A 20,875-nucleotide genomic window follows, 5' to 3' on the forward strand; every position below is an offset into this window, starting at 1 on the left:
TGGTGCAATTGCAAGGAAGATCAGGGATTTCTTTTGACTTCAATTTTTTTTTTTTCCCTCAAGAGGTGCTTTCTCTGTTTTACCTGCCAAAAGGTTAAAGGAATCTGGGAGGCTTTGAATGTGAAGGGGATTCCTAAATGTTATTCCAATTTTTGAAAAGAATGTAGCATTCCTAATAAAGCAGCAGGAGCAGAGGTGGAGAAAATTGGCAATTAAAAAAAAAGTTGATCAGTAGATTTGCACTTCCTTACTGATGACTGGAGTCCTGCAGAACAAGCAGATAGAAAGTCCAGCTAGTCTTGAAAGCATTTTCCAGGTGTGACGACTACTCCTAAGAGGAATAGCAGAGTGCAGGCAGCATAGGTTTTGCACTTCTTTTCACAGCCATTATGTATTGGAGCTTTATAGAAGGTGGCAATCTTTCAGCAGGACTTCTTTATTGCACCCTGCTCTGATTACAGTGAAAATGGTGTCTCTAAGCAAGGCAGACTGTTCTTAGCTCCATTTGAATTGTACAGGTTGCTTTCTGTGCAGGCTTATTCTTGAATAAATAATTGTGCTTAGACTTCAGTGTAGCAGGCAGAATAAACCACCCAATTTTAGGATTTTATGTTTTTTTTTAATTTGAGGGTGGTAGAACTGTTTTAAGTTGTTATAGGCATCATTTTCAGTTCATTCAAGTGAGTTTTGAAAGATTTAAAGACAAACTATGATCGTACCAGTTTAAACTTGCTTATTTTTGAGCCTTATTTATCGCAATAAGGATAACATTTAAGTGTGGCTTGGCATAGTATAGTATCGCATGTTCACCAACATATACATTGTGAATTGCAATATATGGCTATGGCTTAGCGTTGTTCATGAGTCACACTGCTACATCAAATTCTGTAAGTATTTTTAAAATAAATGATGGTTTAACTCTTGTTTCAAAAAGACAGACGAGGAAAGAGCAAGTAGTAGAGGGAGTGAAGGAAGTGACTAATGCTGAAGTTCTTGATTTTAACTGAAGCTAAAACTATTCCAAAATGTATTCTGAATTTCAGAAAAGTGGATTTTAATAAATCCAGAGCGATGGTAAGGGGAGATTGTGTAGTGTTATGTGCGAAAAGAATCTCAAGATGGGTAAAAACAGAAACTCTTTCCAAAGAACCTTGGCGTCTGGTGACTGAACAAGTCCACATAATTGCTTGGCAGCAGTACAAAAGCAGTGGCCACTGACTCCGGGGAGGCTTTTTTGTGAAGATGATCTTTTCTGTGAAGAGAGATGTTTAAAAATGAGAATGTTTTGCTTTGAAAAGACAGGTGAAAAGGGTGGCTAATAGAGCACATTTCAAATACCTGAATGGTATCATACAGCAGAATTGAATGGTATCATACAGCAGAAGGTCCATGCTGTTTTCTGTTAAGGTCATCAGTTCATGGATTAGTGTTAAATTCATAGTCCAAACAACATTATTGTTGTGGTTATGCACACAATAAACAAAGTTAACCCCTCAAAGCTGTCTGAGCTAGCTATGTTACAGCAGCTGTCCGAAAGGTCAGAAGCTAAAGTACTACCTAGGCGAAGGTATTTTCCATAGCCTCTTTCTCTCTCTGATTCCTGGATCTCCTGCAGAGCATGTACATAAGTCTCCTATAGCTATATAATCAAAATCAATATTTTAGCTTGGACCTGGAAGCCTGTTGGCAACCAATAGAGAGAACTGCGGCCCCACTTGGTGTGCATGTAGCAAGTGTTACCTGCCAAAAGATGAGCTGCACCATTTAGTCCCCAGCTGCAGCTGCTGAGTACACTTCAGAGGCAGCCCCACGTAGAACACGTTGCAGTAATTTATACAGGAGGGGGCAGTGATGTGGACGAACCATAGCAACCTGATTCGTCATGTGTAATATTGAGCAATAATGAGCCGGTTTGCACCTCATACAATCAAAAAACATTTTAGTGCCTGGTTATATATAAATGCTTGCCTATGATTGGCTAAACCAAAGCTTCCGATCTGTGTATGTCCCAAAGAATGAAGAGTTGCTCATGAGCCTGAATCTTTTGTTAAAGTGAACGTAGTTTAGTGTTGTGTCTAAACAACATTCATTCCTATGAGTTTCTCAGTAACCATTACAAGATGCAAGAATGCTTGAGTAAATAACTCCTGGACAAGTCTAACCTTCACCCTTCTGCTTTCTAGAACTTTTTTTAGCACATCAATTTTACATTTAACCATGATGTTAGAAAATTTATTGTCTTGAAGGAACTAGTGTGATCTACTAGATCAGTCTTTCCCAACCAAGATATCCTGAACTCTCGAAATCCCATTCTAGCTCCTGCATGTCCATCATTAAACTGACATTTTACAGAAAGATGATCTAGATCAGGGATCACCAAGTGGGCGCTGAGATGTTTGCAACCAGGCCGCGGAAACGGGCGAGCACGTGCACGCGTGCTCCATTTGCATGAGCAGCAAGCATGCATGCACGCTGCTAGTGCAAATGGAGCTGCGTGTGTACACGTGCTTGCTGACAGCTCGCTCGGAACCAATCCCTCTTTCCCCCGCCAGTTCGCAAAGCCAGAAAGGTTGAGGAACTCTGATCTAGATACTGGGATTCATGTTTAGCTACACTTTTAAGGCCCCTGGATAATTGGAAGCCATCAAGATTTTGTTTTTAGTTTGTGTTTCTCATCCTGTCCCCTTCTTTCAGACTCCCCCTACGGTAGCAAGCGGGGTAAAGTCCTGGGCACAGGCCAGCGTTACCCATGGAGCACAAGGCGATGGTAAGTCATGCTCCGACTCAGGCAAGTAAAGCACCCCCGTTTTTTGTGGGATGGAGCTCTTTTGCCAAGAGTGTCTCTACCATCTTTTTCTTTCCCTGGTGTCAAGGTGGAAAGGGATCAAGCCTACTGTCGCGATTCTCTCGCGAGGAATTTCCGACCCTGCAGGCGGCTGGCGACCAGGACAAACCTGGCAAAGAAAAGGACACTACCGATGCGTCGTATGGGCCCGGACCAAACCTCCGCCCCCAGAGTAAGTGACAGCGGCTTCTGAGGTCTGAGGCAAAGAGGCATCTACTTCTGGGTAAACCATTGAAAAGGGCTCTTTCCCCATTCTTCCCATTTATTCCCCCCCCCCTTTCTGATAAATCTCTTGCAGATGCAACCAGCTGGCGGGATGGAGGTGGGCGGGGCACCGATGGGGAGCTGGTGCCTGAGGATGGACGGGCTGGTGTCAGCTTGCAGCCCGGCATCCCGCCTCAATTCCCTCCCTATCGGGGGATGATGCCGCCATTTGTAAGTATATTGTGGAAGATGAGCCTTTTTGCTTCATTAGAAAGCTTTTGGGGGGGGGGGTATTGAGGAATTTTCCAGTAATGAATTCCTTCTCTACCCAATTGCAGATGTATCCCCCATATCTCCCGTTCCCACCTCCGTATGGGCCACAGGGACCTTACCGCTACCCCACAGCAGAGGCACAGAGGTAAATCAGAGATTTTGGGAGGGTTATGTGTAAAGGGAATTGAAATGTGGCTTGAGGAGGACATTTGCTCTCTAGCAGAAGCAAAAGTGAAATGCTTGAAATCTTTCTGGTATAATATTATGGTCTAATAAAGGGACTCTGAAACTGTTCAGACCATTTGATCAAAGCACTTATTTTAAATTTCCAGAATAGTTAAGGCAAATGAAGATATAATGATAAAGTTTGTATCGTTTAAACAGAAGAAAGCTAGATTCGATCGTTAATAGAGAAGTGAAAGGGATGTGCAGCTATTAAGAGCCACAATGAAAAAGAGGTGTTTCAGAGGAGGCCTAAGACCACTTGTTCAATCTGTGAGTGCTGTGTTAAATGAGGTGCCCCTTTTGTGGGCTCCTATGGCAGGCACATAGTCCTAGGACAGTGGTTCTCAACCTTTCTAATGCCGTGACCCCATAATACAGTTCCCCATGTTGTGGTGACCCCAAACCACTTATACATCATCGGGTGCCAGGGGCGTGGCCAAAGAAAAGGGGGAAAAAAGGGCGGACAGCCTTGTTTGGCGACCCCCATGAAATGGTCGTTCGACCCCAAATGGGGTCCCGACCCACAGGTTGAAAACCGCTGTCCTAGGAAAATACATGATTGAGTTAAGGAAACACACTTCTCTAATTGCTTACTTTGCTCCCAGTATTCAGATAAAAAAATTACACAGCTGATTAACCAACCCTTAAATGGGTATCGGAGGTAAATTCTAAATTGGTAGAATTCACAGTTCTATTCACAGTCTGGCTTGAAACGTGAGCTACAATAGGCTGTGGTGGCTCAGGCACTAGCGATAAATAAGGCTGCCTCTCCACTATATGGGCGGGAGAACATCTGAACTCAGATACTTTTGGATAACCATTGACTCTTTGACCTTTCTCCCGGGTTTCCAATGTCTTTGGCTAGCAGAAAGCAGAAGCGGCGCTTAAATTCTCTCGCTTAACTTTCTTTCCTTCTCAGGTTCCAGCGGCTCCCAGGGCCTCGCCCCGCACAACCTCCGTCGCGCACCTCGGAACCTGTAAGCCGGCCCCCCGTCCTCAAGCAGGACGACCTGAAAGAATTTGATGAGCTGGACCAGGAAAACGACGAGGGCTGGGCAGGTAAACTGGAGGGAAGGATCGCATCATGGCTGCTGGATTAGGCACTTTGTTTCCAACCCTCCAGGGGCGCTTGGCATTTCGGTCTCATTGTCTCTCCCCTCCTCTCTCACCAGGAGCCCATGAAGAAGTGGACTACACTGAGAAGCTAAAATTCAGTGATGAAGAAGACGGGAAAGAGTCTGATGAAGAAACTACTGAAAGCCGGTAAGAATTGGGCAGTGCGGTAACCGATGGCATGGGTTTTCCCATGAACTGGTCCCCAGTTCTGTAGGAAAGAAGGTTTTTTTAAAAAGTACCTCTGCTCATATTTGACACTGTGGAGATGCAGCCCTCGGCCGTGTGAGATCCAAGGAAAATCATTCCCAAGTGGTTGCATCTCAAGAGTACTTGAGTCAAAGCTCTTCTTGTAGCTGGTTGCCCCAGCTGCAAAGAGAATAGCAGAATAACGAGTGGGAAGGGGCCTTGGAACCTTGGAGGTTGTAATAGTAATAGTAGTAAAGTTGGAAGGGACCTTGGAAGTCATCTAGTCCAACCCCCTGCTCAGGCAGGAAACCCTATACCATTTCGGACAAATGGCTGTCCAGTCTCTTCTTAAAAACTTCCAGTGTTGGAGCATTCACTGCTTCTGGAGGCAGGTTGTTCCACTGATTAATTGTTCTCACTGTCAGGAAGTTTCTCCTTAGTTCTAGGTTGCTTCTCTCCTTGATTAGTTTCCACCAGTTGCTTCTTGTCCTGCCTTCAGGTGCTTTGGAAAATAGCTTAATTCCCTCTTCTTTATGGCAGCCCCTGAGATATTGGAATACTGCTATCATGTCCCCCCTTGTCCTTCTCTTCGTTAAACTAGACATACCCAATTCCAGCAACCGTTCCTTATATGTTTTAGCCTCCAGTCCCCTAATCATCTTTGTTGCTCTTTTGTGTACTCTTTCTAGAGTCTCAACATCTTTTTTACATCGTGGTGACCAAAGCTGGATGCAGTATTCCAAGTGTGGCCTTACCAAGGCATTGTAGAGTGGCATTAATACTTCACGTGATCTTGATTCTATCCCTCTGTTAATGCAGCCTAGCACTGTGTTGGCCTTTTTGGCAGCTGCAGCACACTGCTGGCTCATATTTAGGTGATTGTCTAGGACTCCGAGGTCCCTCTCACAGTTACTACTATTGAGCATGGTGCCACCTATGCTGTTCTGGAACCTGAAGTAAGCTGCTTTGTAATTCAAGTCCAGACAGAGTTAACTCAACGAAAATGGTTATAAAACAAATATTTATTCCAGGAATTCTTAGCAGAACTTACTTTCTGAAGATGCGTCCGGATGTGTACATTTGTCCATTTTACGTAGGTAAAAACAGTAATTCCTTCATGTCAGCTTTAGCTAGCGTGGTTACAGACGATGTCTATGCATGCAGCATGGTTGGTTAGGCAGAGCTTTCTTTTACAAACAGGCACAAAGCCAGGAAGTACAGTCATAAACTTAGAAACTCCTCCCACTTAACTGGATAAGCTACATTACCCATAAGCCATCTCTTAAGGAAACAGCATTTAACCCTATAAATACCAAACATTCTAACATACAGATCTTAAGCTAATATATGCTCTGGCCAGAGTTATACTGGTCCAGCACAGAGGTCTTCTAGTCCCCCCTGCTCAAGCAGGAAACCCTATACAATTTCAGACAAGTGGTTGTCCAATTTCATCTTTAAAACCTCCAGTGATGGAGCACCCACAACTTCAGAAGGCAAGCCATTCCACTGATGAATTGTCCTCACTGTCGGAAAATTTCTCCCTATACAGGTAGTCCTCAACGTACGACCACAGTTGAGCCCAAAATTTATGTTGCTACGTGAGAAATTTGTTGAGTGTTGCCCCAGTTTACGACTTTTCTCGCCACATTTGTTAAGCGAGTGACTGCCGCTGCTAAATTAGTAAACACGATTGTTAAGTGAATCCGGTCACAAAAGGGGATCACAGGACCCCGGGACACTGCAACCGTCCCAAATATGAGTCGATTGTCCAGTGTTTGAATTTTGGATCACGTGACCCTGGGGATGCTGCAGCCAGTCATAAGTGTGAAAAATTGGTCATAAGTCCCTTTTTTCAGTGCCGTCGTAACTTGAAACGGTCACTAAGTGGAGTGTTGTAAATCGAGGGCTACCTGTATCTAGGTTGCTTCTCTCCTTGATTAGTTTCCCTCCAGTGCTTCTTGTCCTGCCTTCAGGGTCTTTGCAGAATAGGTTGACAACCCCCCCCCCCCCTTGTTTGTGGCAGCCTCCCGGATATGAACACTGCCGTCCTGTCGCCTCCCCCCCCCCACCTCCCCTTGGTCCTCCTTTTCATTAACTGGGCATGCCTGGTGTGCACACCATCTCCAAAGCTCTGTTTTACTGTTCCCTCTGTCTCTCTCTTTGTAGCAATGATGAAACTTCTGGTCCTGAAACCCAGTCCTCGGGCGCCGAGACAAAGAAAGCTGGAACTCCAAAAGAGGATCAATCTCTTGTGAAAACAGCCTGGACTGAAAACGCACGTCCTGCGGAGGGCGCCAAAGACTTGCCGCCACCTTCCCCTGCCGTCCGTCCACCGCCCCCTCCGCCCCCTCCACCCCCAAACAGGGGCAACTGGGGGCAGCCCAACGATTTCCCGGTGAGTCAGTGGAGGGTTGGCACATTATCTCTCCAGGGATTGAGAACATAGACCGGATTGTGCTTCTGTCTTCAACCGAAGGGTGCAATGTGCGGGGAAAGGACTAAGGAAAGGAAGCTCTACGTCAGGAGAAAAGGGGAGAAAGGGGAGGAGAGTGGTGAAGGAAAGAGAAGAGGAGAGGAAGAAGAGGGAAGTAGGGAAGAGAAGAAAGGGAGAAAGAAGGTAGAGAAGAAGGAGTGTGGATACAGTGAAAGGGGAAATGGGCGAGCAACACCAAAAGTCACGTGTATGTATTTATTTCATTTTATTAAAAGTATCTTATATATGAATGTATGTTAACATCTGATAAATATCACGGTATATGTATGGGGGAGAGTTTGGAAAAATAAAAAATTATTTAAAAAAAGGAAGCTCTACGTCACGGGTGTCAAACTCACCACATCATGTGACATGTCGCGACTTATGGAGGCTCTTTTTGCAGTGGGGTGGTGCGGCTTCAGTATGATGAAACCGGCTCGTGGGCCGGCAGTTTGACACTCCTGCTCGATGTAGTCCTTGACTTACAACTGTAATTGAGCCTAGAATGATGCTTTAAGTCGTGCCGTTATTAGGTGGGTTATCACAGGATCACACCCAATTTTAGAACTACTTTATCATTAAGTGAACACAATTGTAAAGCAAGCCTATTGTCCACAAGGGACTTTTTTTTTTTTTTTGGCTGAAAACCGGACGTAAACCCCAGTTTCCGGCAAACCCCGTAAATTGCAGCCTGATGGCCGCAGGATGACCGCAGTATCTGTGGACCAGTGATGGCGAACCTTTTAGAGACCACGTGCCCAAAAACTGGCCCCGCCCCTGCTCTGCCCCCCATCCTCCACCCCGCCTGCCCATAGGACCACTCACTGCCTCCAGGTCCCGCCGCAGATCACTTAGGCAGCCCAGCAGCGCTATGGCAGCCACACTCTCTGCCTGCGCCCTGCAGCATCAACTGCATGATGGGGTGTGAGGGCAGAGTCTTGTCTACGCTGCCTGGCTGCCATGTCCTTGGCTGCGCTGCTCCGTGTGGGCCACGCTCGGAGGTGACCCTCCTTCAGAGGGGCTACTGGAGAAGAGGGGGTCGTGGGGGGAAGCAAGGCTGGGGCAACGGCACGTGTGCCCACAGAGGGCTTCAAGTGCCGCCTCTGGCACCCGTGCCATAGGTTCGCCACCACTGCTGTGGACTGTTTTCTGAGTACCCAAAATGCAATCATGTGACCAGAGGGGAACAGCCATCAGAAATTCAAATCCCGAGTTTTTGGGGATACATCGTAACTTCAGTCACTAAGCAACCAAGTCATACCTGTAGTTGGTTGTGAGTCTAAGGCCGTTTCTTCCCTCCAGGACCGCCCACTGCGGCCACTTCCTCCTGAGGATGAGGATGAAGCTTGGCGCCAGCGCCGAAAGCAGTCCTCGACGGAGATCTCTGCTGCAGTGGAGCGTGCCCGGCGTCGGAGGGAGGAGGAGGAACGGCGCATGCAAGAGGAACGGCGAGCTGCCTGTGCCGAGAAGCTCAAGCGACTGGACGAGAAATTTGGCACTCCGGACAAGCGTCTGAAGCCGGAGCCTCCCAAAGAGCCTCCTACTCCTACTCCTCAGCCCCCCATCCCGGTGCCCCCCAGTCCACTGGCTACCCCAGGCTCCCCGGAAGAAAAAAAAGAGGAGCTGGTTCTGACTAACAAACCTCACAACGCTGCTGCCGGTTTCAGCAGCGGGGGCGGCAACAGCAGCAATGGGATCAACTTGGACTCGGCTGCTCTTGGTAACCTTTTTCTTCCTGTTAGTGTTACAAAAGCATATCTGAGAGGCCAGGCCGGGGGTAGGCAACCTTGGCTCTTTTATGACTCGTGGAATTCAACTCCCAGAATTCCTGAGCCAGCGTGGCTCAGCTTGGAAACCTCTCCCTTTCCCCTCAGCACGGCTGGCTCGGAATTCTGGGAGTTGAAATCCACGAGTCATAAAAGAGCCAAGCTTGCCTACCCCTGGGCTAGGCAAAGGGCCAGTGAAATTGCCCTCACAATGTATACAGTGTGTGCAAAATGGGGGGGGGGTGATAACCGAGGATTTTGGAATTTCTACCCTGTCTTTCTCTTATCACTGTTCACAATATTAATTGCTGGTATATTCTTACATAATCTTCGTTATTATTGGTTTTTTTTTCTGTTAACCACTTTATTGATAATATAGTTTATAGCAGTGATGTCGAACCTTTTAGAGACCAAGTGGCCAAAAACTGCCTGACCCGCCCCCACTCTGCCCCACCCTCACCCGCCCGCCGAGACACTCTCTGCTTCCACGGCCCACCGCAGGAGAGATTGCCCAGGCGGCCCAGCAGCGCCATGATGGCCATGCCCTCCGCCCGTGCCATCTGCGGGTGACGGGGCGCGAGGGTGGAGTCTTGTCCCTGCTGCCTGGCTGCCATGTTCTTGGCTGCGCGGGCTGCGCCCGGGAGCAACTCTCTTCTAGGGGGACTGCTGGTGAGGAGGGGGCCACAGGGGGAGGCGGGGCTGGAGCGATGGACCGTGTGCCCACAGAGAGGGCTCTGAGTGCCGTCTCTGACACGCATGCCATAGGTTCGCCACCACTGGACTTTATAGGCTATAACAGTTTGTAAGTAGATTTAGTAGTTTAACAGTTTACAAGTATTTTTGGCCTGTTTGGCAAGGGGTGGGAAAACCAACCTTGCTGTATTATACTAATAAGCATTCAACCAGGGAGGATGTTATGTGTATATGTGTTAGGTTTTGTTTTTGTTTTTTAAAGACACTTTTGTTTTGTTAATGTCTTTTTGGTTGTGGGGTTCTTTTTTTCATTTTTTAAAATATTTTGGTGTTTTGTATTTTAATCTTTTGGGAGGAAGTGTTCTTTTTTTTTTTTCAAATTGGAACCAAGGGTCATATTCCAGCAGTCCTGGTTTGAATCGGTAGAAATAAAATTTGGAATAATGGGGGATGATATAAATTTCAGATTAAGTAAAATCCAGGCCGAGTGAGTAGAGCGAGGCAGGGGGCATGTCCCCTGCACTCTTCTCTCTTCCCCTCAGCAGCTCTCCTGATGATTTAGCCACTGATCATTCTCCTCCCTCCTCCTTCCAGTGTTTTCCTTCGCCCCCTTAGTTGCCACCAATATCGCAGGATCTCATTGCCTCCCTGAGCCCCTTCTTCCCAGCAGCTCCCATCCCCTCCCTCTTGCAGGAGAGTATTGGCTACAAGCGTTCTCCAGAGCAGCCATCCGCAAAGTGGCATCTTTTAGTGTGTTAGGCTACATCAGTGGTTCTCAACCTTTCTAATGCCGCGACCCCATAAAACAGTTCCCCATGTTGTGGTGACCCCCAACCACTTATACATCACCGGGTGCCAGGGGCGTGGCCAAAGAAAAGGGGGAAAAAATGGCAGACAGCCTTGTTTGGCGACCCCCGTGAAATGGTCGTTCGACCCCAAATGGGGTCCTGACCCACAGGTTGAGAACCACTGGGCCACATTCTCCATCATTCCCAGCTAGTAAGACTATGCTTTTGGTGTTTAAGTGCGCATAGCGGTTGGCTAAGGCTACTGTAGAAGAAACCCTCAGAATCTTTTGCAATGCAATGGAGAGGCTGGTTAGTCAAGGACACGACAAAAGGCAGCATCAATCGATCTTTTAGTTTTTTGCTCAGAAGTGGAAAAAGGTTTCTCAGATAGTCGACGCATAGCTGATTTGAGGAGAAGGTCTGCTTTTTCTTCGTAATACTCTCATTGTCTGCATATGAATTCTCTCCAAATTTTAAAAGAGACCTCTTCAAAATCCAATGTATGACCTATTTCTGGCCACGCCGGACTGTTGCAGTCTGAGAGAACAGAATTATATTTTACTTAATTTGGACATGTCACAAGCCATCCTGCATCACGAGGTTTTTAAACTAAAAAAGTAACATCAAATGGCCAATTTGCAAAGATTTAAATGAATAACAATGCAGGAGAGCTCATCTTAATACCAATACAGGAAAAATTCTTATTTTTTTTTTTTAACAAGCGAGAAAGTTAGGTTGAAAAGATCCTTCCTGGTTGATCTTGAGACGTCAAAGCCTATGTATAGAGAGAAAGCTATGTTCAGGAAGATAAGCTGTAAGGACCGTATGGATCAGTGGCATTGATTGGAAACATGTGGAAGAGGCCATCATCTTGCAGTGAATAGAGTATGGCAAAGATGATGGTGGTGGTGGTGATGATGAACCTTTTGAGCTCAGCAGTCAAAAATTCAGAAAATGTTTAACTTGAGTCTGCTGGGGTGTGTGTGTGTGTGTCTCACACACACACACCCCATAAAAGCAACAATTCTTAACAGAATAGCAACTTGAATTAAATTATTTAAATTTATTAAATACATTCTTACATAGTTATAAATATTTTTCAAAATGCCTGTCTAAGGCATCACGAGGCTGGAAGCTGGAGAATGCTTATTGAGTGACCATGTAACTCCAAAAGAAGCAGGAAAGCATATTCCATTCACGGGTACTTTTTTTTTTTTTTTTGGAGGCTCCAGAGGCCACTCAAGAGCAGGGCCCTCTTGCGTGACTTCCAGAGAATCCAGAGGCGTGGGTTATGTCACCAAAAATGACACGGCGCGTCATCTATGACGTGCGTCATAGATGCACCGTCACCAGTTACAGGTCAATGTGTGGGACTCGGCAACCCTTTTCCTGTCTTTCCATCTCGTTCCACCACAGCTGAACCCCCTGTGACTCCACCCCCTCCTCCCAAGGAAGTTCCAGAAGTGAAGGAAGAGCAGCCAGCCTTACCTGGACCTGTCCTTCCAGCAGTGCCCATCTCTGCCAAGGTGGAGGCCAAGGGAGAGACGGTTCTCCCAGCTCGCCAGCCAATTCCGGCTCAGACCCTTGGCTACTCAAAATATCAGAAGTCCTTACCCCCTCGATTCCAGCGGCAACAGCAGGTAGAGTATGAGAAGTCTGAGAAGAAACAGCCAGTAGAACTTGTTAGGTCGAGCTCTGATTAAGGATTTAGTACTTGCTGATGTCCTCGCGGCTACCGAAACAACATATCCAGCAGTTGCTTGCCCAAGTGGGAGCTCTGTCAGACCTGTCCCAACAGGCATTTAGTCATCTTGGTGATATCGAATAAGGTTCAAACTAGGTGTTTTGGTAACAATTCCACATTTTGCCACCTCTTTTCGTGGGCGTTCGCATTCCTTTCCCAGGCTGGCATCCTTGGTGTCTTTGGTTGGGCACCTCCGGTTCCTGTCATTCCCCGTTCCTATATCTTCCCAACTCTCCCCACAGTTTATATTAGACTGCTGTCAAAGTGAAGCAAAGCGGTTTGATGGCAGATCTGACAGGCTCTGGTTAGGAGCAGTTGTTGAGGGCTGTGTAGTAAAAGATGCTTTCATTACCCTCCCAGGAGCAGTTGCTGAAACAGCAGCAGCAGTGGCAGCAGCAGCAGCAGCAGCAACAACAAAGCCAGGTCCAGCCTCCATTGTCTTCCTCTACCCAGCAGCAGGCATCAGGTGTTCCTATGGGCCCCTCGGGCAATGTTCATCCTCAGGCGGGGCCACCTGGACAGCAGCAGCCGTCGGCACCCCCTCAGGCACAGGCTCCACCCAAAGGCATCTACCCAGGCTCCATTGGACGGCCTCCGCCAATGCCTCAGATAAACTTTGACCCTCGCTGGATGATGATCCCGCCTTACATGGACCCACGCATGATGCAGGGCCGTCCCCCTATGGATTTTTATCCTCCTGGTGTACACCCCTCTGGTACGTACCAGTGCAACAAATGTTGGTTTGTGGGTAAGTTAAATCCAATGGAAGATAGCAATACCAATAGCACTTAGCCTTATACACCGCTTCACAGTGCTTTACAGCCCTCTTTAAGCGGTTTACAGAGTCAGCATATCGCCCCCTCAACAACCTGGGTCCTCATTTTACCCACCACGGAAGGATGGAAGCCTGAGTCAATCTTGAGCTGGTGAGAATTGAATTGCCAAACTGCAGGCAGCCGGCAGTCAGCATTCAAACTACTGCGCCACATGGCTCATGGTGCAGTGATTGGATTTAAAACAGGTCCCCAACCCCCAGGCTGCAGCCCACTATCGGGCCACAGAAGCAGCAGGTGTATGTACAAACAGCTTCACTTGCGCATGTAGCAGGTGAGCGTGCGCACGCGGCTCCATTTGTGTGAACTGTGGGCACAGGTGCCCGCCATTTGCTCAAAAGGAGCTGCACAAGCTCACCCATCACCCACGTGGAATCATCCTCTCTTCGCCCTGCCCACCAGTCGACAAAGCCAGAAAGGTTGGAGACCGCTGATTTAGAAGACTACACGGGGAATTAGATCTGATTCGTGTACAGCTGCTGCCCTTTCTCTCCCCTCAGGTCTTCTGCCCCGTGAGCGATCAGACAGTGGGGGCTCCAATTCAGAGCAGTTTGACCGCCATCCTCCCATCCTTCGCGAGCGCGGAACGCCACCTGTTGATCCCAAGCTAGCCTGGGCTGGAGATGTCTTCACCAATGCCCCTTCTAGTGTTGACTCACGGCTTCCAGCAGGATCGCTTCGGCAACAGGATGACGAGGAGAAAGGGTTACGGTGAGGAACCTTTAGAAGATTTTTGGGCTGCTTGGATGCAGGAATGAGGAGGCAGATAAATTAATAATCCTGCCTTGTATGGTAACTTGATTTTTTTTGTTAGTGGAACCACATCAGGAAGTGTGGTCCTTTTGAATGAAGGAAATTCACACTTGTATGCTTCTTCCCCAAAGACATCAGTTTTTGAATCTCCGTTTCCCTTCCTTACACCTCTTGCATGAAACTAGAGAGTTGAGGAAGAGACAGAGGAAGGCAGATGGCACTGCTTGGGGCTGCCACTTTTTTTTTTTAATTTTATTCGTCAAACAGAAATTACAAATTTGAACAAACAAAATAAAATAAAAACGTGACAGGGACAGTAAGCGTGCTAGTGCACTTAATACACGCCTCCTAAATATGGAGTGAGGTCCACAGAAATTAAGCTGTAATTGAAACTCTGAAAGTAAATGGCTGGGACAACTGACTCAGGCAAGACATTCCAGATTTTTTACAATCGAGTTTAGAGCAGTTTCTCGTGTACTACTGAATACTACTACTTTTATTACAGAAATCAACCACTTATTGACTTCTGTAATAGAATATATGCTTGATGACTTTTTCAGGAGTGAGACACCACCTGTTCGCCTCCGCGATGCTGTCACCCCTCAGCCATACATGGGGAACTACCAGGGTTTCTCAGAAAATGGCAACCCTACACCATTGCATCGCTTCCCCATGGATGAGTCCCCACGGCCAGGAGGGCCTTGGCAAGCTAGCATGCCTCTGGCAGCACCGGCAGAAGTGAACAGAAATGGACGCCCAGAGCCCCAAATCCAGACACCTCGCAAAAGTGAAGACGAGCCACAGTTGCTCCATCGGGACCTCCCAGAAGAAGTCAAATCAGTGGAGCCTCTGGTCATTCGTCCCGTAGTAGCTAAAAAGCCTCCCTCTGAACAGCCAAAAGAGGAGACCCCCGTCAAAGAGGAAATAATACGGCGGGTTGAAAAGCCACCGCGGCAGCAGCATGAATTCCACAAGCAGCCACGGCGTGAGTCCAAAACAGAGACACGTTGGGGTCCTCGTCCTGGCAGCAGCCGGAAAATTGAAGACATTTCTGGAGACAAGACTCCACGCCGAGCTGGACCCATTAAGAAACCGCCGCCCCCTAAGGAGATAAAAGATGAAGCAGACGATGTGCGCACTGGAGGAAAGGCCAAGGAGAGTGGAGAGGCAGTGAGTAGTAAGCCGGAACTACCTAAAGAGCCTCCAAAACCGGGCAAGGAGAACAAAGCCAAGCCAGTGGTCAATGGTGGAACAGTGATGCCACCCAAAGAACAGCAGCAGCAGCAACAACAGGGCACACTGTCACCAAGCCGCCGGCGGCGAGAAGGCCCTTACGAGCGTGGTGGCTATGCTGGCCGTGGCCGGGCAAGGGGGCGAGGAGAATATTTTGCCCGAGGACGGGGCTTCCGGGGTGCTTACAGTGGTCGTGGTCGAGGCGGCCGGGGAAGAAGCCGAGAGTTCCGTAGCTACCGTGAGCCCTTCTATCGACTTGATGATGGGCCTGGTAAATCTACGGGGCCTGGCTCCAACTTCCGTCCTCGCAACACCAGCGAGACGCGGAGTGAAGGATCAGAATATGAGGAGATCCCGAAACGGCGACGTCAGCGGGGGTCTGAGACAGGAAGTGAGACGCATGAGAGTGCCAGCGATGTGGCCCATTCAGACAAGGAGATGACCAAAGAACCAGCCCCTAGCCAGCGTAACCGAGGCCCACCAGTGACGCCGACGGCAGCACCCCATTCCCAGCACCCCGGTTTGCCTCGATTTGCTGACAAGATGCCTCCACGCCTCTCAGATCCAGGAGCCCGTAGTGGGCGTGTCTTCACTCCCCGGGGTGTACCGTCCCGTCGTGGCCGGGGAGGTGGCCGTGCTCCCCCTGGCGGCTGGAGCCCTCCCTTTAAGCCCCAACCCAACAAGAAATCAGAAAAGCAACAAGAAGTGGCTCTGGAACCTTCAGTGAAGGAAAAAGCACCCCCGGGACCTCCCCCGATGACCCCAGAAGATACGGGTGGTTTTCAGGCCTCCCCTAAACAAACTCCCCTGTGCCCCAACTCCGATCGTAGCTTTGACCGAACACCTCGGCGACGGCGCCACGGCCGTTCTCAGCAACAGGACAAGCCACCTCGATTCCGGAGGCTGAAACAGGAACGGGAGAACGCTGCCCGCCTCAACGGTGAGCAGAGAGCGGGTCAGCCTTTCTCCCCGGCCCCTTCTGTTCCCGTCCCGGAGGAATCGACGGCCCGTAGAGTGGCTGGCACCAAGTCTCCGGATTTGTCCAACCAGAACTCTGACCAGGCAAATGAGGAGTGGGAGACGGCTTCAGAGAGCAGCGATTTCACAGAGCGCCGCGGCGGTGGGGAGAAAGAGCCGGCGCCTGGCGGACCTCCCCCCACTGCCTTCCTGAAAGGGGGTTGCTCCACCGTGCCTTCCGTCGGGGGGCGTCCCTCTACCAATGAGCTCAGTTTAGCCCAGAAGAAGGAAATGTCCAAACGCAGCTTCTCCAGCCAACGGCCTGGCATGGATCGACAGAACCGGCGCTCCAACCCTGGCTCGGGGGGAGGAGGCAAAGCTGGCCGTGGAGGGAACAGCAGCGGTCGCAGCGGAGGGGATAAAAGAAGCTGGCCCTCTCCCAAGAATCGCAGGCAAGTCCTGAGGGGGGTGGGTGGGTGGGAGATGAATCCTACATTAGGTGAAGCGGGTGAGAGGAGAGCCCAAAACAAAGCATTGAATTCAAGTGGGATTTTCTGATTTGAAAGGTCCAGGTTGACTTAAGCCAGCGTAGCCTCCGCCGCCATTTCCAGCTAAGCTGCTGTCCTAAGCTTTGTTGGGCTACATTTCCCATTTCAGTGGTACCTGAGTACTCATCGTTAATTGGTTCCAGGAGGCGCAGGGATGACCAAAAACAATGAGGACCAAACAGATTTTTTTTCCCCCATAAAGAATAATGTAGTGTGTCACAAGGCAGCCGACACCGACAAGTTCTAGCTTGTGCGTTGAGTACCAAACAAGCAGTATCGCAGTGTTTCCCAAACTTGACAATTTTAAGGCATGAGGACTTCAAGTCCCAGAATTCCACAGCCAGCAACGCTGGCTGTGGAATTCTGGGAGTTGAAGTCCACATGCCTTAAAATTGTCAAGTTTGGGAAACACTGCAGTATCGGGACAAAATTTTTGCGTTAAAATGCATTGGGTACCAAATTTGATGAGTTTCAAAGCACAGTTGCGTACTTAGGTACCATTGTATTTCCAGGCAGCCTGGTTGTCCTGGCCAGGAATGATGGGTGTTGCAATCCAACCTTACCTGGCTGGTTATGGGGTTGGTGAAAGGATTATCGGCAGCGATCGGTTGTGTGTCTCACGCTCAGTTAAGCTGCAGTTGCAGTTTTTGTTTGCGCTGTTTTATCTTTTAAAAAAACGTTACATCGTGTAGAAGCATTAAAAAGCTTGTAACGTGTAACGAATGTCAGTGCAAAGAAATTAAAACCTCAACAAGGTTACCACGCTTGGGAAAAGCATCTCCTTCTATTAGGAGCAAAAAAGAGTGTTCAGAGACACGCTCTTTCTCTCACTATTCCACCTGTCTCCCCTAGTCCCACAGTAAAATACAAGCGTGTTCTTCGGTAGACAGCCTTGCTTGCCAGGCCTGGTTATTCCTAGTGGCTGAAATACCACAACAGCTAATTGATGTCCAGTTCAAGTAGCCACGTTTGAAAGCCTCGGCTCTGTTTAGGAATGCTTTTATGGAGCACGGTCCTCAATCCTTTTCCTCATTGATTAAGCTCCAGAATAATCTTGACAAAAGCTAACTGTAACCCAGTGCTTCCCAAACTTGACAATTTTAAGGCATGTGGACTTCAACTCCCAGAATTCCACAGTCAGCATTGCTGGCTGTGGAATTCTGGGAGTTGAAGTCCACATGCCTTAAAATTGTCAAGTTTGGGAAACACTGCTGTAACCAGATAGTCCTCACCTCATCGGTGCCTTCAACATAAGCACCAAAATGTCTTACGCTTGAATATGCCCCCCCCCCAAAAAAAAATGAGCCCTTCTGAAGCTATCCATTCCCCTTTCAAAGAATTTATCCTAACATCCGTAGCCCTTTGCCAGTTTGTCATCCTATTTTTGATGTTCGGAAAAATCCTTTGGCTGAGAGGCTGGATCAAGAACAAGTCCCTTTCTTGAGTCAAGACCCACGGAGGGAGAAATGAGCAAGGGGCTCATCTGTCACAGGCATGGGGGGGAGAAGTCTTTGGCCCCAAATGGAAGGGAGGGTATGTGAGGGTGGCCTAGTGTGGACACTCCTTCCTTTTCTGCCTTCTGCTTCGTCATGTTTCCATCGACCACCGTTTGCTCCCCTCTAGCCGAAACACAGACGACCACTCTCCCGGCCTGAGCCTTCCTCCTGCTCCCACTACCAGTACAGTGTACCGTTTGGATCGCGTCATTCACAGTGACCCAGCTGGCATCCAGCAGGCTCTAGCTGAACTGGGCAGCCGCCACACAAAACCCGCCTCCCCTGGCCCGGCTCAGCCGTCCTTCCTCGGATCTGGAAGTGGGAGTGCTTCAGCCCTCCCGTTGGGGTGCTTTGAGAATAGGAGTGGCAGCAGTACAGGTAACGTGGGGCTCTTTTTATTTATTTATTTATATTTATATGTATGTATGTATGTTTTCTGAGGTTTTCGCGGGTGTTTGTATGTAGGTCTTTGGTTGTTCGGGTTTTCTCCCGCGTAAAATTGGAAGTGTCTTGGCGACGTTTCGGCGAAGTCCCATTCGTCATCTTCAGGCTGGTGTTTTCAGCTTGGTGTTTTCAGCTTGGTGCTTCGAGCAGCAAGGTGCTCGAAGCACCAAGCTGAAAACACCAGCCTGAAGATGACGAATGGGACTTCGTCGAAACGTCGCCAAGACACTTCCAATTTTACGCGGGAGAAAACCCGAACAACCAAAGACACACACACATATATATGTATATATATATATATATTGTTTATAATACAGTTAAAAACAAACCAACATTGGATTTAACGTGACATTCCAGTATATACATTCTTATCAGATTATTCCACTTTTTACAATCAATTCTTCATCTCTACATATACATCTAAGTTTTATATACAATACTTGATTCTAAAATAACATATATTTCTATCTTAACGTTCATCTTTAATCCCGACCGTCGTCTTCAAATTCCTCCAGCGGTAAAATTTATCCCAGGTTTCATAATAAACTGATCCACTTTTGTCTTTTAATATCATTGTGAGCCTGTCCATTTCCGCACATGCTGATATTTTATGTATTAACTCTTCCTCTGTGGGAATTTCCTTGCTCTTCCATTTTTGCGCAAAAGCAAGCCTAGCTGCAGTCAGGATGTGTAGCAGCAGGTAGATTGTTCCCTTGTCGTATTTTTCTGTCGTTATTTCCAACAAGAAGAGTTCAGGTTTTAACTCTTAAACTGAGCCAGCCTAGCTTAAACTCAGGTTTAAGCTATGCTGGCTCAGGAATTCTGGGAGTTGAAGTCCACGAGTCATAAAAGAGCCAAGGTTGCCTACCCCTGGTATATGCTTGGGCAGGGGGTTGGACTAGAAGACCTCCAAGGTCCCTTCCAATTCTGGTATTCTGTATATAGAGTTTTATTCATCCTCTTGAATGTTGTTGCCTGATTCTTTCTGGTTTGATTGGACTCACTGTCTCTTTCTCTCCCTCGTTCAGATTCCTGCTTCCTGGACAAGAACCAGCTTCTCCGCTCCAGCGGTGCTTCTCTGAAGGAATCTGGCACAGGAAGTGGCTTTGGTGCAAAACGCCGTGAACGGCCTCGCAAGCAAGATCTTTTGCAGCAGGTAAGCAGGTTTTTCTCCCCCTGGTACAAAAATGAGGAAGAGAGACAAGCGTTTGGCTTGAGCACTTAGGGATAACGCTGGTACCATTCCCCACCTCTCACAGGAGCCCCTGAGCTTTCCCGGCGGGCCAGGTTTCGCAGCCTCCAAAGAAGAGACACCGGGGGAGACTCTCAGCAGGAGTGTGCCCGTGTCAGAAGGCCTAGCCCCACAGATCTGGAACCGTCTGAATTCTAGTAAGTCATTCGATTGGAGCAGTGGTTCTCAACCTTTTTAATGCCGCGACCCCCAACCGATCGTAAGTCGAGGACTACTCAACCAATCGTAAGTCGAGGACTACTCAACTGGTGCAACACCGTTTGCAGAATGGGACTTTTGGCGGGCTCAGCAGGGCAGAGACAGCCTGGACAATTCCTATTGGCTTTTGAAAGCCAATAGAATTAGACTCTATTCAAGAGAGTCTATTCTATTGGCTTTCAAAAGCCAATAGAATAAAAGGGAGTAGCACAGCTAAGGAAAAGGGGGAAAAAAATGGCGGACTGCGTTGTTTGGCGACCACCATGAAATGGTCGTTCGACCCCAAATGGGGTCCCAACCCACAGGTTGAGAACCGCTGGATTGGAGGAAAGAGAAAGGAAAGAAAGAGGGGAGGATTGAGGTTGAAGTGATGTCTTGGTGGCCAGTGTATACAGGCAGCTTTAGCACTGATGGGCCATCCTTTGGATCGGAACAAACCTGATCATGCCAGTTAGAGGTGTGTCTTTATAGACTTTATAGACTTTTTTTTTTTTAAAGTCTACTTTGTCAGCTGTTCTTTGAGCATTCTGGACAGGTGTTTGGCAAGGAGCAGGCAGGGAGTATCTATGGCCCTTGGGCATCAGATGTATGGCAACATTCGTGTGGGTTGAAAATAAACAAACACTTCTTACGAACTGGAACAAGTCTTAAATTTGGATAAGGTGAGCCTTCTTGAAGGCTTCTTAAAAGTTGTAGAGAAGCTCCACACACAATTGCCCTTGTACTTCGTTCAACCAGACACTTCCCGGAAAAGCTACCGTCCTGCCTCTGTAGAACCATGGATTGAGCCACTGAACGCCTTTGAAGAGGTTGCAAGTACAGAGGTGAGAGCTGGTCTATCTCTGCTG

At 48.1% G+C, this 20,875-nt stretch overlaps 1 protein-coding gene across 1 annotated transcript in view; it reads left to right on the forward strand.

Moving 5' to 3' along the window:
- Nucleotides 1-20,875, forward strand: part of PRRC2A (proline rich coiled-coil 2A) — a 54,179-nt gene that overhangs the window by 21,332 nt on the left and 11,972 nt on the right. Inside the window, exons 5-20 of the mRNA XM_039346339.1 lie at nucleotides 2,695-2,767; nucleotides 2,874-3,017; nucleotides 3,144-3,280; nucleotides 3,388-3,467; nucleotides 4,467-4,606; nucleotides 4,720-4,810; nucleotides 7,016-7,244; nucleotides 8,625-9,042; nucleotides 11,986-12,209; nucleotides 12,674-13,028; nucleotides 13,647-13,857; nucleotides 14,460-16,541; nucleotides 18,261-18,511; nucleotides 19,606-19,733; nucleotides 19,837-19,966; nucleotides 20,766-20,851. Coding sequence (XP_039202273.1) covers nucleotides 2,695-2,767; nucleotides 2,874-3,017; nucleotides 3,144-3,280; nucleotides 3,388-3,467; nucleotides 4,467-4,606; nucleotides 4,720-4,810; nucleotides 7,016-7,244; nucleotides 8,625-9,042; nucleotides 11,986-12,209; nucleotides 12,674-13,028; nucleotides 13,647-13,857; nucleotides 14,460-16,541; nucleotides 18,261-18,511; nucleotides 19,606-19,733; nucleotides 19,837-19,966; nucleotides 20,766-20,851 — 4,779 coding nt within the window. The remainder of the gene's footprint in view (nucleotides 1-2,694; nucleotides 2,768-2,873; nucleotides 3,018-3,143; nucleotides 3,281-3,387; nucleotides 3,468-4,466; nucleotides 4,607-4,719; nucleotides 4,811-7,015; nucleotides 7,245-8,624; nucleotides 9,043-11,985; nucleotides 12,210-12,673; nucleotides 13,029-13,646; nucleotides 13,858-14,459; nucleotides 16,542-18,260; nucleotides 18,512-19,605; nucleotides 19,734-19,836; nucleotides 19,967-20,765; nucleotides 20,852-20,875) is intronic.

This window comes from Crotalus tigris, unplaced genomic scaffold (assembly GCF_016545835.1).
Source record: "Crotalus tigris isolate CLP2741 ecotype Arizona unplaced genomic scaffold, ASM1654583v1 scf7180000017989.1554031673:749699, whole genome shotgun sequence".
Taxonomy (NCBI): Eukaryota; Metazoa; Chordata; class Lepidosauria; order Squamata; family Viperidae; genus Crotalus; species Crotalus tigris.